This window comes from Ascaphus truei, chromosome 3, assembly GCF_040206685.1.
Source record: "Ascaphus truei isolate aAscTru1 chromosome 3, aAscTru1.hap1, whole genome shotgun sequence".
Classification (NCBI taxonomy): Eukaryota; Metazoa; Chordata; class Amphibia; order Anura; family Ascaphidae; genus Ascaphus; species Ascaphus truei.
In genome coordinates, this window is record NC_134485.1 from 1,324,947 (window position 1) to 1,342,690 (window position 17,744).

The 17,744-nt window shown below is 39.7% G+C and overlaps 1 protein-coding gene across 2 annotated transcripts in view; it reads left to right on the forward strand.

Annotated features, from left to right (window-relative positions):
* LOC142491231 (vomeronasal type-2 receptor 116-like) overlaps positions 1 to 17,744 on the forward strand; it is a 163,082-nt gene that overhangs the window by 123,811 nt on the left and 21,527 nt on the right. For both annotated transcript variants that reach the window (XM_075593497.1, XM_075593498.1), the window contains one exon: positions 3,393 to 3,531. In XM_075593497.1, the coding sequence (XP_075449612.1) occupies positions 3,393 to 3,531 (139 nt within the window). The remainder of the gene's footprint in view (positions 1 to 3,392; positions 3,532 to 17,744) is intronic.

Sequence of the window (17,744 nt, forward strand, 5' to 3'; positions counted from 1 at the left end):
CATTCTGGAACCGCTGCCGCTGTACTTGAACGGAATCTTGAGCAAAGCTTGGATAAGTTATGAATCACACCGGGGATAGCCCGGCAGACACATTTATAGGGTTCACAGTCATTTCTCTAACATGCATGCCCAATCCCCTCCGTGGGAACATTTAACCCACGAATCCCTGATTTGACCGGATTTTGCAAAATGGGCAAAAAGAGCTATCTTGGTTTGCAAAGCGCATGTGTCACCCTGACACCTAAGAGGTTTACCATACCGGTGGTCCACCCCTCATTTGGCAACACTAAGTCTGGGGTTTGTTCCCAAAGTTTGAATTGCCCATGCTGAGTACCGGGATCTGCCACTCAGCAACATCCCGGCCATTTTCACACTTTGTATCTCTAAGGCATTTCAACTCTTGACTTCACTAGACTCAGAGTCTCCCACTTAGCAGGGCTCTTTGAAGTACAGGGAGGAAAATACCAACAGCTCATTCACCCCTAGCATATTTTCATGCTAAAGGATTTTTCCCGGGTTTACAGAAAAAATCTTTCCTGCCTGTACATTTAAAACCAACAGTAAAATACATTTTATTAATAAGGCATGTTCTGCTTGTGTCACTGGTAGAAAAAAGAAGACAGCGCACTGCCAGGGTGGTATAAAAATAATATTCTATTTATTCAGCACAAATAGTCCATCAAGGACACTCGTGTCTGAAACGCGTAGGAGGATTTTTCCACATCCTTGGGTGATGTTTTGTATTTGTGCTGAATAAATAGAATATTATTTTTATTTCACCTGTCTCCCTGGCAGTGCGCTGTCTTCTTATTGGATTGCTGCATCAACAGACTGGCACGCCATCTCAGACTCTACAAGACTTAAGGAGTGGGTAAGATCTTTCCAATTTATTTCTCATGTGATTATTATTTATGGATGAGTACCAGTACATATTATTTTTCCTCCAATGAGATTACATCAAGGTGATTTAATCCAGCATTATTGATTGTTCCCTTCAGGAGAAGTGATTTTGCATTTGGACTGGTCACTCACAGATGACACATCAGTTTATACCCACTCGGTAGTATAGTCTGTTATAGGAGTCCCACATTTGAATATATGGATGTTATTGCGTGAAAGTTTCACCATCTTTAGAGCACCCAGTTTCTACATACTTTGCTTGTGTCACTGGAATAAATGTTATATGTGAGTGCATTATTTCTTTATTCTGAGCTAGCCTTCTCCGTTCGCAGGTTAGCATACTTAATTGAAAGGTCTCTATGGTGGTTTCCGTGGTTAACCTAGTTCCCACATCAAAAGACTTTCTCCCTTTCCAGTTAAGATGCAAACAAGGCAAGAGATGCATTTTGTCAGAAAACCACTTGAGTTTAAACATCAAGCCGCTTATTCAATTAACCTTGCGGTTGCGAGGTCTAGTGCATAGAAATGGATACCTATCTATCAAATCGGCCCTCCCATACATATCCACGCGTCTTCAAACAGTGCTTGGTTCAGCGCTCACAATGCCATCTTTTGTCTGAAAAGCTAACTGACACAGTTTGTATATTCCCTATTACTCCAGCCAGGAAATGAGCTGCAAAATGGGGACAAGAAGAATGGTGTAGGGGAAAATCGAGCAGGGTGTGCACATACAGTTAACACCTTCACTCCCAATGCAATGTAGATTTAATCAGCCAGGTATAATGCCTTTATTAATGGTCTGATTAACCCTCTCATCGCCACATACCGGGCCCAACCTCTTACCTTGCGACAGCAAGTCTTGGGTTTGGCTACCAAGTGTGAAGTGCCCATACTTCGCACCGGTATCTGATACTTGGCAAACACCTAGGGTTTCTGAGGCTTTTTTTTAATTCCGGACTTCTCTAGACACTGAGGCACCAACCTAGCAGTGTGCCCTTTGAAGTACGGAAATGAAAAATCCCTCAGCTCATTCATCCATAACATATGCGCATGTTAATAGATTCATTGCCGGGCTGACAGGAAAGGGTTCCTGCCTGTACATTTAAAACACCTTGGAAATACAGTTTATTTTCATATGTATGTTCTGTGTGTGCAACAAATATAAAACTCATATGTACGGTCATTTTACCTTTTTACCAAGCTGCACTCCAAAAATTAGAGTGCTAGCTCTTTCCTAGCGCACTTTATCCACTTAATTGAAGGGGCTCTGTGATGTGGGTTACGATTTGACCAATATTTGGTCTGGGTTACAAGCCGTCATACAATGTATCCGTGCTGGCTTTGATCGGTAACCTCAGACGCGCGCCACAAATTCACCTCAAGTTGACAACGAGATGGCTAGATACATTTTAACGAGAAGGCACTTCAGCAAGACCGCAGACCACTTATTCAATTGACTTTGTGGTTTAGACGTCTGCGGCTTAGAAAGTGATACCTATCTTCAAAGAAGCCAATTAATTGCAAGCACGCTTATTCAATCAGCGCTTGGCACAGCACTAGAAGCTGCCTCTTGTGTCGTGAATACAATTTGCACAGTTTACAGACATACATATAACTGCAACTAGCTTCTGGGCTGCAAAATAGGGACAATAACGATAGTGTATGGGAAAACATGGCATTATGATAACCACACAATTTAACCCCTTCAGTCCCAACATGGTTTAGGGTTAACCAGCCAGGCATAATACCTTTTTTATTGGCGTGGTAAACCCTTTCACCAACACAGTCAGACACACGAGAAGGCAGCGAGAAGCGCGAGGGAAGTGGTGCAGAAGGAGTATCTTCGTATCACCTAGAGGACTGCAGGACTGCAGCTAGATACTATCCGAAGACCCAACACTGCACCAAGGACTCAAGCCCAACTTCTTCCCTTATATTCATTGCCTGTTATACATGCACAAAGTACTTAGTGTACATTTTTTTTTTACTAAACCTTGTCTATATAGGATCGCACTATGTCTCTTCTCGTATCTTGAGGGAATATCCACATGCATCCATAAACCAATCGTGGAGAAACCATGTACCTGTATATCCCTGGGAATCACAAGTAATAGCAACATAAATTCATTACCCATGGAGACTGTGATGGCAGATACAATAGATTTGTTCAAAAAAAGGTTGGACATCTTTTAAGATGGGAAAGGTATACAGGGATATACCAAATAAGTATACATGGGAAGGATGTTGATCCAGGGATTAATCCGATTGCTAATTCTTGGAGCCAGGAAGGAATTAATTTTTCCCCTTAATGGGGTTTTTTGTTTGCCTTCCTCTGGATCAATAAGTAAGTATAGATATAGGATAAAGTATATGTTGTCTAAATTTAGCATAGGTTGAACTTGATGGACCTACGTCTTTTTTCAACCTAATCTAATATGTAACTATGTAACTTTCCCAAAAATGAATAATAAAGCTGTGTGTTTTTTTCTTAGAATAATTCCAGCCTCGCTCCTCGCTCAGTGTGCAGTGACAGCTGTGACCCTGGGTACAGGAAAGCTCCCCGTGAGGGACAGCCTGCCTGCTGCTATGTGTGTGTACGGTGCACAGAAGGAGAGATCTCTAACACAACAGGTCAGTGTGCAGTGATAGCTGTGATCCTGGGTACAGGAAAGCTGCCCGTGAGGGACAGCCTGCCTGCTGCTATGTGTGTGTACGTGTGCAGAAGGAGAGATCTCTAACACAACAGGTCAGTGTGCAGTGACAGCTGTGATCCTGGGTACAGGAAAGCTTCCCGTGAGGGACAGCCTGCTTGCTGCTATGTATGTGTACGGTGTGCAGAAGGAGAGATCTCTAACACAACAGGTCAGTGTGCAGTGACAGCTGTGATCCTGGGTGTGGCAATGAGAGGGTTAATCAGGCCATTAATAAAGGCATTATATCCAGCTGATTAACCCTAAATCTCATTGGGAGTGAAGGGGTTAAATGTACAGTATGTGCATTCCCATTATGTTTTTTCCCCTATACCACATTGCTTGTCCCCATTTTGCAGTCTATTCCCTGACTGTGGTAATAAGAATGAATACAAACTGTGATGTTAGCGTTTCAGACACAAGATGGCATTGTGAGCGCTGAACCAAGCGCTGATTGAAGACGCGTGGCTGTGTATGGGTGAGCCGCTTTGAAGGATAGGTATCTATTTCTAAGCACTAGACCTCGCAACCGCAAGGTTAATTGAATAAGTGGTTTGCAGTTAAACTGAAGTGGGTTCTGTCAAATGTATCTCTTGCTTTGTTAGCGTCTTAACTTGAAAGGGGAAAATATTTTGACGTGGGAACTGGGTTAACTATGGACCTCACATTATAGCCCTTTCAATTAAGTACGCTAACTTGAGAATGGAGTGGGCTAGCACTCTAATTTTTGGAGTGCAACTTAGAATAAAGAAACCATGCACCCACATATGAAGTTTATTCCAGTGACACAAGTGGAACATACTTTTATTAATAACATGCATTTTACTGTTGGTATTAAATGTACAGGCAGGAAAGTTTTTTCTGCAAGCCCGGGAAAAATCCTTTAGCATGCAAATATGCTAAGGGTGAATGAGCTGAGGGTATTTTCCTCTCCGTACTTCAAAGAGCCCCTTCTAAGTGGGAGACTCTGAGTCTAGTGAAGTCCGAGTTGAAAAGCCTCAGTGATACAAAATTTGAAAATGGCCGGGATGTTGCTGGGTGCCAGATCCCGGTACTCAGCATGAGCCTTTCACACTTTGTGACCAAACCTCAGACTGAGAGTTGCCAGGTCAGGGGTGGGCCCCCAGAATAGTAAAACGCCTAGGTATCAAGCTGACACATGCGCTTTGCAAACCGGAAAGGCCATTTTGCCCGTTCTGCAAACTCAGGGCAAATTGGGGATTGGTGTGTTAAATGTTCCCACGGAGGGGATTGGGCACACGTGTTAGAGATAGGACTGTAAATCCTATAACCTGCCTGCCGAGCTATTCCATGTGTGATTCATGACTTATCCAAGCTTTGCTCAAGATTCCGTTCAAGTACAGCGGCAGCGGTTCCAGAACGCAAGGGGTTAACAACATGGTAACCAAGGATTTACCCCTACTTCAGGAATTCGTCTCCGAACGAATCCCAATTAACTGGAAAGAGCTTCATTCATTTGGCAGAAATATTAGGTTGGCAAGTTGCGACCAAGTCAAAAGGACTTTAAGCCAGACACTTTATTTCTTCAGCCTTTGTTCAATGGACAATTTATTTTGTTTCCCCATCTCTGTACTGTAAGTGATTATTAAGTGTATTCTGAGGTTGTCGTGTGTTTGTCTATAAAGGAAATAAATTACAATTTATTTTGCCCGCCTTGTTATGCTCAATCAAGAATCCCAAAAATATAAAAGTGTTGATAAGTTATTGTCGACAGTGACACTGGCTACAGGAAAGATCCCCGTGAGGGACAGCTTGCCTGCTGCTATGTGTGCGTATGGTGTGCAGAAGGGGAGATTGTTACAGGAGACCAGGTCAAACACCTTTTTACTGGGATCATTCTCTGAGCAAAACACGTTACTAATACAAATTGTCATTTATTTCATTGAAACAGACATACACACAGTAGATTACAAAATACAGAAGAAAACCACACTTACTGAGATCTGGGCGACAAATCAAGACATTCCTAGGTGAAATAAGAGGTAAAACAAACTCTTTAGGTTGACCGGGACTTGTCCCAAAAAGTCCTGGAATTCAAATCGGCATTAAGGGCCTCATGCAGTAAGCGCCGAAAATGTTCAATGGCCAAGCTTACCGATTTGACATGATTTTGGCGATTTTCCCTCTCCGTATGCAGTAAGTGCCGAATCCCTTCAGAATCAAGCCGAAAACACTTCCGCCCACTCTCACGATGATTTGCCGATCACACACAGGTGCCGATCACACACAGGTGTATCGGCCTGCATGGCGGGGTGCTGTTAGGTTCGCCAATTAAACTTCTTGCTGAATCAGGCGAAGCAAGCATGTTTTGGATTGCGCGGCCTATTTAAAGGCAACGTGTACTGTTAATCATTCTCTGTGTTGTTGGGAGTGAGAGAGAGAGAGACGCACAGAGCTGGGCGATTTCATATTTGCATATTGACTGAGAGACTTGTTGTGTATTGTGAGAGCTTTGGCCTTTGTTGTTTTGATTACATCTTTGTCTTGTTTTGTATGTGTAAGTGTTCAGTGGGATTGGCTTTACATTTGTTTTCTGTTCTTTGTGAGTGCTACAGGTATGGACGCAAAACGTGGGAAGAGTGTTGCTGGTGTGAGTGGTACTGCTAGACGTGTGAGTACGCGTGTGAGTGAATGTAGGGTTCAGCCGAGTGCTGTTGCTGGGAGTGCGAGTGCTGTTGATGGGAGTGCGAGTGCTGTTGCTGGGAGTGCGAGTGCTGTTGATGGGAGTGCGAGTGCTGTTGCTGGGAGTGCAAGTGCTGTTGCTGGGAGTGTGAGTGCTGCTGTTGGCTCAGTTGCTGCTGGTGTGTGTGTGTGGTGGCGTGCTTGCTGGTGGCCCGCTTTTGGAGTCTCTTCCATTGGAAGAAGGAGAGTCCAGTCAGCACCAGCCAAGCTCTGAGCCTAAACCTGCTCGGAAGAAACGTGTGGAGAAGCCACATAATCCTCGGTTCAATGACCAGGAAAACACAGCTCTTGTCACTGGGATTCTGGAGCACTATGACAGTCTGTTTGGCCATTTAGTAGGTAAGTTTACCTTTGCATTCATTCTTCAAATACATGTGATCCTAGGTCATGTGAGGTGTGTTAATATGCAAATATGGGTCCATAATATCTATCAATCTACATTATTTTGTAATCACATATTTTTATCATGCGTTACAACGACAAGAACACTCTGTCGTTCAATTTGCACTAACTTCATACAATATTAATGCAAGCTTCCTTACATGTCTATGTTTACAAGTGAATGCTCATGTGCTTCATATATTACACCTAAACCAGCATGTTTGGTATCTCTTGGAACAGCTAGCAGTGTAGGAAATTGTTCGTTTTATTAGTAGGAATTAACGTCATATATGTTGTATGTATTTCAAGGGCGGACAAGTTCAGCAAGCAAAAAAGAGAAGTGGAATGAAATAATAATTGGTGTGAATGCGTGTGGGAATCGTGTCAGGGACAAGAATAATTGTCGCAAGAGATTTGACGATATTAGGGCAAAATTAAAAAGGAAAATACAAGAACTACGCTTGCATGCTTCTGGCACTGGAGGTGGACCGCCAGCACAACGTCTCATATTAACGCCATTGGAGGAGCAGCTTCGGGAAAAATTACTTCCCGTCGTCGTGGAGGGTTTGGCCGGTGACAGAGACATCGGAATTTATTCCTCTGCATTTCCACCAGGTGAGAAATGTTACTGTACTAGGCGTGTCGTTGGTTACAGTTATTTTTGAAATTTCCGCTGCTATTTATACTTTCTTCCCAATAGAAGCATACCTACATCTATATATGTACTGTATATATGTCTCTCTCTCTATATAAATATATATCTATCAATATATATTTATATTTCGTTGTCCTACTAAAAGCACTAAATAATATATCACGTGGCACTGCGTGCTCATTTGCATGTCATCTCCCACAATCCTTTGCTGCAGTGGAAGCAATTTATGCTGGCCGAAGATGGGGAACAACAGGGTAGCACACATGTCTAACACATGCTAATGAGCAAACAATACTATGTAGTGTTGCAGTACAGACATATATATAATAGTAATTTATATTTAATTTATGTGACACCTACAAACACGACATTACTGCCTCTTGCAATCATGCATCGAAGATATTGCATGCAACGGCCAACAAACATCACTTGCACTAACACATTTGCTTTTGGTTATTAAAAGGTCCTTTTTTGCTTCATGTCATATACAGAGAGCATAATGAGGCACACGTTGCATATGTTATGTAATTGTGTTCATAGGTAGCTCACTTCATAATAGTAATTAGATCATCTAACATTGTGTTCAACCAGCTGCAATTAATATGTCATCACAACATACACGTGAACACAGGGGGTGGGGTTGTGCACACAGCCATGTAATACGGTCTACTTTGTAGAGACCACTTACAGCTGCTTGATTTAATTGAAAGGTCACGATGATGTCACCTTTTGGGGGAGGGACTACAGTTCTTTAAACCTGACAAGCTAAACAGAAGATAATCACAGTCATTTGAAATGGTAACTCTATGTACAAATTCACCCACCAAAATATTATGTATCATAATGTACGTTACACATTCGTTCACTCAGATCTATTGTTCAACTTATATCAACACCAAATTATCACACCAGTAGCATCTGTGAGCGACACACTGCAAGTGTTGTGTTATTGAGTAGCAGCCACATTCAGCCCTGCAACAGCTTCTATTACTGTAGCACACATATCCAGTAATAAAATCAAAAACTTTTCCAATATTACCTACTTAATGATAAGCATTGTCAACGTTGATCTCATGATAGTGATGTACATTATAATTGTGATATTACTGCACAACATATGCAGTGTATGTCCAATATTAATAATATTGTTACAACGCATTACTGCATAAACATTGTATGTTGTATGTTAGTGAACTAAAAAGTCCAAAGTACACTGGCATGTACATTGTTATTAAAACGAATAATGTTCAGTTTGCCCCTCACATCTTTTCATTTCATGAAGTGATGCTGTTAGTTAGCCATACATACTCAAGATACACTAACTCAATGGTCATTATGTACACATGTCAATTAACAACTGATGTTATTGTTCTATATAGTTGCTCCTGGAGGACATGTGTCACCTGAGACTGAGCAAGTGTCTTCACCTGGGTCATGCAGCTCATCGCACCTGGAAGGGGAGTGTATGAGGTGCAGGACAAATAATATGTTCATTTCTATATGTTATGTTGTCATGTTAATTAATGGTTTAAGACATGTTATTTAAATTTGATTACTTAGTGTCACTGAAAAAGAAGTTTTTTAAGAGAACATGTATTGTGTTTGGGATGTAAAGTATCATGTAGGAGTTGTGAGGTTTGAACAACCTTTCATTCATTCTTATTTCACACTGAGTCGAAACATAATTCTTAAGTCAAGGTACATTTTAATGTGACGTCAGAAAACGTATGGAAACATGTTAGGTGATAGTTGTTATCACAGTGTATAATTACATAGTAAAACAGCAGACATTAGCATGCCATTTCATCATGTGTTCATTTAATTTTAGAACATGATGATGCCAAAGACACAGAAATGCAATCAAGTGAGCATGAAGAGGTTCCCATTCAAAGAGTAACACAGGCAATTCCTCCAGCAAGTAACACATACGCAGCAATAGCAGCTTCTGAAGAAAAAATTGTTGAAGCAGAAAATCGTCGCCATTCAGATATGATGTCAGTGTGCGAAAGGATGATATCACTGCAGGAAGAAACGATATCACAATTGTCACATCTTCACAGAGTCTTCATTGAAGTTCCTAAACAAATACAAAAATTAAACAACACATTAGAAGCAGTAGTTGTTCAGCTAACCCAAGCTAATCACTTGAGAATGACTACAACAGCACATCTATTCAACTTCACCCCATCACAGGATGGATCTTTAGATGCTGCTAATTTTTCACCCCATGCATCTGATATTCATTCCCCAGGTCGGGATGTTACCGCTACAGTAGCTGAAAGTTCTGTGAATGTTCCTCTCGACATCCAACCGTTGCCATCTGTAGAAAATCTGCAGCTGACACCTACAAAGGAGGCACCAAAAAGAAAAATGCACAAGCAATTACTAATAACCAGTTTTTGGAAACAAACTAAAAAACAAAAACATGAAACGGAGCAAGCATCAGTTGTGCACTGTGTACCAACTTGTTCACAACTGCCACTGCCCACAATCCCTGCCCGTGAAGTGTCACTGCCCACAAGCCCTGCCCCTGAAGTGTCACTGCCCACAAGCCCTGCCCCTGAAGTGTCACTGCCCAATCTTCCTGCCCGTGAAGTGCCACAGGCCAGTCAAACAGGCTCTGATTTGCTGAAAGTTGTTGCCAAACGGAAAAAACAAACACAACCGACAACAAGCAGGCCTGTGACTCGGTCTCAAAAAGGAAAAAATCAATACATTTTCACATTAAGTAAATCTGTCTTTGGCCTTGTGATGTTGACTTTAGATTATCTAATGAATATTGTATGTATGATCAAGACCTGTTGTTTCCAAACATTCAAGTATGTCCTTGTACACGTGAAGGTTTGGAAATGTTCACAGTCCGAATGAATGCATAATGTAATTAATATTTATGTATTAATCATCTGTTCAGTAATGGTCCAACATTACACAGTTGCAATGTTTATAGAAGCTGACATTCACTTAGCTGCAAAACATTGTATTTGGGTGTGTTTGGTAGGTAATTTAGGTCATCATTGCATGTTAATATTATTCACATGCAAGTTTAAAAAAATATCTTTTTAACTGCTAACATCTTACATTTCAGTTCAGAGCAGGATTAACTGATAAAGATTACTTACCTTCACCTTCCTTGAAGCTTCTTAATGTTGGCATCTCATCATGTATGAGTACTGCTTACAATAACATATCTGTGAATATGTAAAAATATATATGTAGTATCTATGGATATATGTACACACACAGTGTATAACTAATATATATATATATATATATCTTACATCTTTAAAACTTTAGTTATATATATATATATATATATATATATATATATATATATATCTAAAGTTTTAAAGATGTAAATTTGTATAGAGTTTTTTTATCACAAGATATATATGATGATTTCTTGTGAAAACACAGTATTGAAATTAAACAGGCGTTATGTTAGTGAAATATACATGATCTGACCCTTTAACAATATGGGCCTAATATTATGAAGCACATAATTCACTCACCTTGATCACCATGTAAATAGGTTTCATACAAGGCCTACTTACTGCCATCAATATGTTCAGTCTAGAACTGGATTAAATAGATATATTATATGTTGTACCACTACCGGCCTTGTAAAATCAAAAAAGGCCTTGTTTGATATTAACTCCAAATTGGACACAGCTGACTCTAATAGGCCCTCAAACATACTTATCCTGTAATGTTTAAACCTTTAACTAAGTCTGAGCAATATAACAATCCCTGTTTACATAGAAGGCCTTAAATACAGTAACATACACACATATATATATATATATATATATATATATATATATATAGATATAGATATACACAGATATTCAAAATGTGTGAGAAAGACAGAGAGTTAACCAGACAGAAAGATACACACAGTGAAATGTTGAACAAAAGACAGAGAGGAAAACATTAGCAGGTGTGTTTATATCTCATTATATGTCAGTGTAGGCAGTATTTTCATAATGCCAACACTAGATTTTCGCACCCACATTGTTTTTTAATTAAAATCGAACACTTGTTTTGAGAATGTAGATTAAGTGAAAAACAATGACACTTTGAGTGAATTTGCTATCTTAACACAAAAATGTGTGCCAATTATTTCTACACATTCGAATTGGTGCTTGAAAAAAGGAGTGAAACATGGACATTGTATTGTGACCTTGTAAAAAGCCACAAAAGATAACATTAAAATAGTTTCACATTCAGCAGAAGAAAAGTTCTACTCCTGTTTCACACATTATTTGAGACGCAGCAATGGCAGAGCAAACAACATTGAACAGCCATCTGCACAAATCTTACAAAAAAATGATAGCAGAGGCTATCATGTCAACTGAACTACAGAAAGCCAACGTTGGGGTAATCTATGACTTGATCAGAAGTAAATATCCCTATTACCAAGACCCGTGCCGCGCTGGAAATTTTAAATCATCTGTACGATTCACTTTATCAACAAATGAGTGTTTTGAACGTGTCCATGATGACCTACATGAAAGGTATGTATTTTGGCAGATTGCACCACAATTTAAAATTACCATGGAACATGGCACATATCTTCTGATAAATAGCATATTTATTCCTAATACCAATAGCAATGGATCCGCTACTACTGTTCCGTCTGAATCGATACCTGCTGCAATATCTGCACCTTCCATTCCTGAAGCACAGATGCAAGATGAACATAACTACTATGATGTTTTTCCAAACCTTTTTGATCAAAACCCATTTGAATGGCAAAACCAAGAACTGTACGTACCTCCGGACGTATCGTTTGAAGAAGGCAGTGCCGATTCCTATGAGCGCCTCATGGAGATGTGTCTCGTACAGGATTTAATGGTTGCCTCAACCATGGATGAAAATGCAGTGTGTTTCTGGAGCGACCAGTTGCAGCCAAACGAAGTGTTACTTCTACAAGAATGGTAAATATAATAATGGTTATGCGTTGACTCACCGTTAAAAGTTTTAACTTTTTTCTATCCACCATGTTTACACAAAATGCGTGGATACAGCGTAACATTGCAGACAGCATAACATGTAGCGTTCACAAACACATTGTTTCCTATTACAATATACTACAACCTGAAACATTAGTACACATTGGTAACGGAGAAAATATACCTAGTTTCCTATCTCTTAAAACATATCATTGCAACATGTTACCATAACTGTAACACACACCTCTTTGTTTATCATGCAACATCTAAAAAAAAGAGGGTCGGCCACATATGACGTGGGACCCTTGTCATGTGCCAAGGCGTGCTTAAAAAGGATTACGGATGTAAGCCCCGCCCCCAACTGACGTGCATGCATCAAAGCCTATTGGCTGTGTCCGTTTGTTATTGTTACGGTCACTGCACTGTGTCATGCGCGCGCGTCTGTGTTTGTGGCCGTGCACAGTGCGGTAGGCCAATGTTAATTCAGTGGGAGGAGTGTTTGCGTGCACTTCTCGCTGCCTTAACATGACGTCACACGTATTGTATTCGCTCATTGGGTGATCGACCGTTGTTTCCGTCCACACACGTCCGTTTAAAAAGATTATAGAAGTACGTGTTTAGAACGATGTTTGTTTCGCGTTCATTGGTTTTCAAATACATATTATATGCTTAATGCTAGTAACAACATGTATTGAACGCACAGCGTACACATTGTTTAGCGCATGCGCTAACACTTAGTCGACCCAATCGTGAAGTGCGTGTACAAATTAAGATGTGCGCGCACATTATTATGTATACAGGCACCGGAAATATCATATCCCTAGTTATGCCTGCAACGCAATGAACAAAAAGATACATAATGATGTTTAGTTGTAACCTTGCACTTCTAACATATAAGTGAATTACGCGTGGATATACACAATCATATAGAGATGTGTAACGCGTTGTCACGGCTACACATATATCAAGGTGCCATCTGTGACCATCATGTGTTTGCTGTATTTCAGAGATGTCGGGGAAGAATCAATGGGATCACTTTATGATTTCAGAAGAGTCAAACGTTATATGAGATGATTGTGAGGAGGAGCGACCGACTAATATACTACATATGCAACAATTTTTATAATGCTTGCAGCGCATATTAGCAAACAATAGAAAATGTGATCCGGTTATGCCTATATTTCATAACCACTTAATTAACATAATGATGTTGCTAAACAGTGCAATTTTTAAATTTTATGTGTGTACTTTATTTTGTACTAACATTATATGCCATGGTCTGTTTAATATATAATAACCATTCCCACTCTGCAAACACATTTGTGTAGTATATTGTAGAATGGGACGTATGACTGTAGAAAGTATGTAAAGGAGACTTAAAACCAAGTAGCTATTTCATGTAAAAGTTCTCATGTTACATGGGGATGTTGTTTTAATTGTTTTGTAGTGTGGCAAAAATGTTTTATGCCAACATGTAGCACTCAACTATATGTAGCACTCAACTACAAATGCATGATGTTATGAAAATTAGGCACTGATATTGTAAACATGTAAGTTTCTGTGTATATTTCATTTAGCAAACTAACTATAGTTTACTGTGTTTAGTAAACGTTCAACACATACAGAGTAAAGTGAGTATGATGATATAAGCTAACATAATAACCCTGATGTTATCATTTGACGGTGTTATACATGCATCATACACATATTGATACAGACTCAAACAGTGGTCTTGACATGTGTGCCTATGCAAATGTGCACGTGATTGACGTTCATATGTTAAGAATACTTGTAAATGATCATCATAATAATGATGAACTGACGTGAATGACATTCCAACTATATTAACAACATTGTCATTGGGTGAAATGAATTATGTACAAGTACTAATACATTTTTGAAATATTTTGCTTTGTGTTAACAGTTTGACACTTGTCACATGTAGGTCACATCAACACACATGTGTGACTTATACATACACATGTGACAATGTAAAACTAATCTTTACAATTAATTCATACCATTACTAATGACATACATTGCAACATACAAGATGTACAAAGCATTGGTGTGATTACAGGCATTTATGCATGGAGTGTTATGATCACTCATGTGCATCCGTGGTTAATCACCTCCTCTAAGCCAAAAACTAGCAGCATTTATCCTCTTCTCTCCACCCACCCCTATATTAGAATCATGGAATTTTTAAGGGTACATACATTAAATGTGATGTCATGTCACTAATAATTTTCACAAACAATGCACATGAAACATCAAGAGTATCTAAACGCATGTACATGATAGAGAAACGAGATGTATGTAAGATTTCAAGTTGACAACTATGTTGGGTTTATACATCCTATAATTATACGTATATAGAGGTAGGCACATCTTATTACAGATGTCAGTTCATATACATACCATGGTCAGTCATAGAGGAGATATACCTATAAAAAAATTGAACAATACATCAATTGCAAACATTGACATGACATCTTCATTAACGTAAGCAACACACCAAAGTGTGTATTTGGTGTTACATATGAAACACCATGTATATTTTGACACATTAAATATGAAAAGCTGCCTGGTGTACACATCATATTGATGCACATGTAACAGTGTAACAATAAGATTGTATGTAACCATACTGCAATAATGAATGACTATGGCCATACTATGTGTATTGTGTTTGCATAATCAACAACACAATGTTACGAAATTACTCGTTTGTAACACTTGTTGTATTCACATACACACAACTAGTTTACATTCGAAGAAGGATTATATAACCTGTGCAAGAATAACATACCGGTGCCACATGCCTTTGTCCACACTGCAGAGAAGAGAAAGGTGTGCGACCCATATTCATCTGTGTCCTAACAGAATGTTATTATAATAAATGTAGTGTTAATATAACATAATTAATATATCAAAGTAGTACTAGGAACATATATGTATTTACTTACATGAAGAAAAAGTATTTATGACATTCTGGCGTGTCTCGGCACCACTGGCTGTTTGTTCATTTTCAGCTGGTACATTGGTGGGATGCTCCTCTTCCAAAGCCTGACCTATGTCTGTGTGTACATTATGTCTGAGTGCCACATTGTGCAAAATGCAACAATGATAATATCAGACACTTTTTGTGGCTTATATTGAAGAGCCTCACCAGTTCTGTCGAGACACCTAAATCTAGTTTTGAGAAGGCCAAATGTCCTCTCTATAACGGATCGCGTAGATATATGGGCAGCATTGTACCTCTCCTCTGCTTCAGTTTGAGGGTTTAGCACCGGGGTCAACAGCCACGGCCTAATTCCGTATCCATAGTCACCTATAATCAATGGAGCACACATAAGGTAACATTAGTGATAACATTCTAAAATAAAATCATTCCTAAACAAAAAAGAGGTTTGTGTTACAACATCCAAATATGTACTCACCCAGCAGCCAACCAGGTCCAAAATGGGCTTCTTCGAAAGCATGGAAGACTGATGAGTTCCTCAGGATAGAGGAATCGTGACTGGAACCAGGGAATTTGGCTACCACATGCATTATCTTCATCGTGGCATCGCATACCACCTGTACATTCAGGGAATGGTAGTGCTTATGGTTGCGGTAAGCATGCTCACTCTGACTAGGCGGAATGAAAGCTACATGGGTGCAATCGATTGCACCCATCACACATGGTATCCCTGCTATGGTATAAAAGCCATTCCTGACTTCCAGCCACTGTGTCTGGTCTTTAGGAAAATAAATATAATTCCTAGCGCGTCTATTGAGTGCATAGAGAAACTGGGTAAAGGCCCGCGAGACTGTAGATTGCGAGACCCCGCCCACTATGCCCACAGTAGTCTGGAATGACGTGGAAGCAAGATAATGTAATGAGCACAGCATTTTAACAAGCCCAGGGACTGCACAACCTCTGGCTGTCAAAAAATCTAAATCTCCCCTTATCTCTTCATAAAGAGATAAGATTGCTGCTGAACTCAAACGATAGCGACTTACTATCTCCTCCTCACTCATCCCATCTAACAGGGTTCTCTCCATGTACACACGCGGACGAGCCACAACTTCTCTTCTCTGTCTTCTCCTCTCATCTCCTGTCCCTCTCCCTGTCCCTCTCCCTGTCCCTATCGTGTCCGCGCGCCTGTCCCTGTCACTGTCCCTGCCTCTGTCCCTCCCTTGCCCTATGTCATTCTGTTCATCAGCAAGCCACTCGTGCAAAAGAATGTTCCTGCGTCTCCTAAACATGTGCATCATTTTGAAATCTGTAGCTGTGAATGAGCAGGTAATGGCCGTCCTTTAAATAGCTATGTGATGATGTCAGGTGAGTTTGTAAAATGCAATGTGTTACATTAACATGTAAGTTGGGGGTGGTCCCGTGGGGTCCGTCGGCGGAGCACTGCTGTAGTAGATAATGGGGGCTGCACACCAATTCCAATAAAAACTGCTTTATTAGGTGGTCATCAAAAGTATAATACAAACACTCTGACGCGTTTCAGGACTGTTGTCCCTTTATCAAAGAGTAACTGCGCGTCTGCTGAGTTCTCCATTATGTAGTATAACTCCCGCCCCCAACCGTGACGTCACACGCTCTGTTTCTATCGCGTGATTTGGTGAGACCTCTCTCCCATTGGATGCCCTATCGGCCAATCGCGCAAGGCATGAGTGAATAATTAAATTGTTAGAATAGCATTGGAGCCACAGACTCTTGCTCCCGCCTCCCCTGGTGACGTGACACGCTCTATGGATATCGCGTGTTTGTATAGTATAGCCTGCTTGTAGAATAATGTATAAACTAATAGCGTATATAATAGGGAAATCTGGGCAAAGCTAAGGAGTATAAGGCACAATGGAGATACTCAGAGTAAAACAAAACACAGAATAAGTGACATTAAAAACATATAATGAACAGGTAAACACAATACAAATTAAAAAAATATAGTAAAGCGCAACGTTTAAAAACAAAGCAAATGAGATGGAAGATATATATATTGGACACGAAGAAATATTAGCTTGTGAACAATACATACCAATTATAGAAGTATTTCATGTAGAATATCTTGTATGTTCCTACTGATACAGTATCATTCAACTACTCATTTGGATCAACCCTCTAATGATACTAGTCATTTGACTGTTCATATGAACTGGAACCAGTTATGCTATTGATCTATTATTGTAGTCAAGAGGGAAACACTGTGATATAATTCAGAGTATATATATGACAATATCTTTGGCATGTACAAGAAGCAAATTCATGAGATTAAACATATTATTATACATATAAGTGTAAAGAGCCATGACCTATTATATTGTTACAAACATTCTCTCAGATGTATCTCTCTGATATATTTTGCCAATATTCTATATACCATACCAACATATGAATAGCGTAGACATATATAAATAACCTGTATATCAAATGCTCGTGCATATTACATAACCACTCAAGATTTT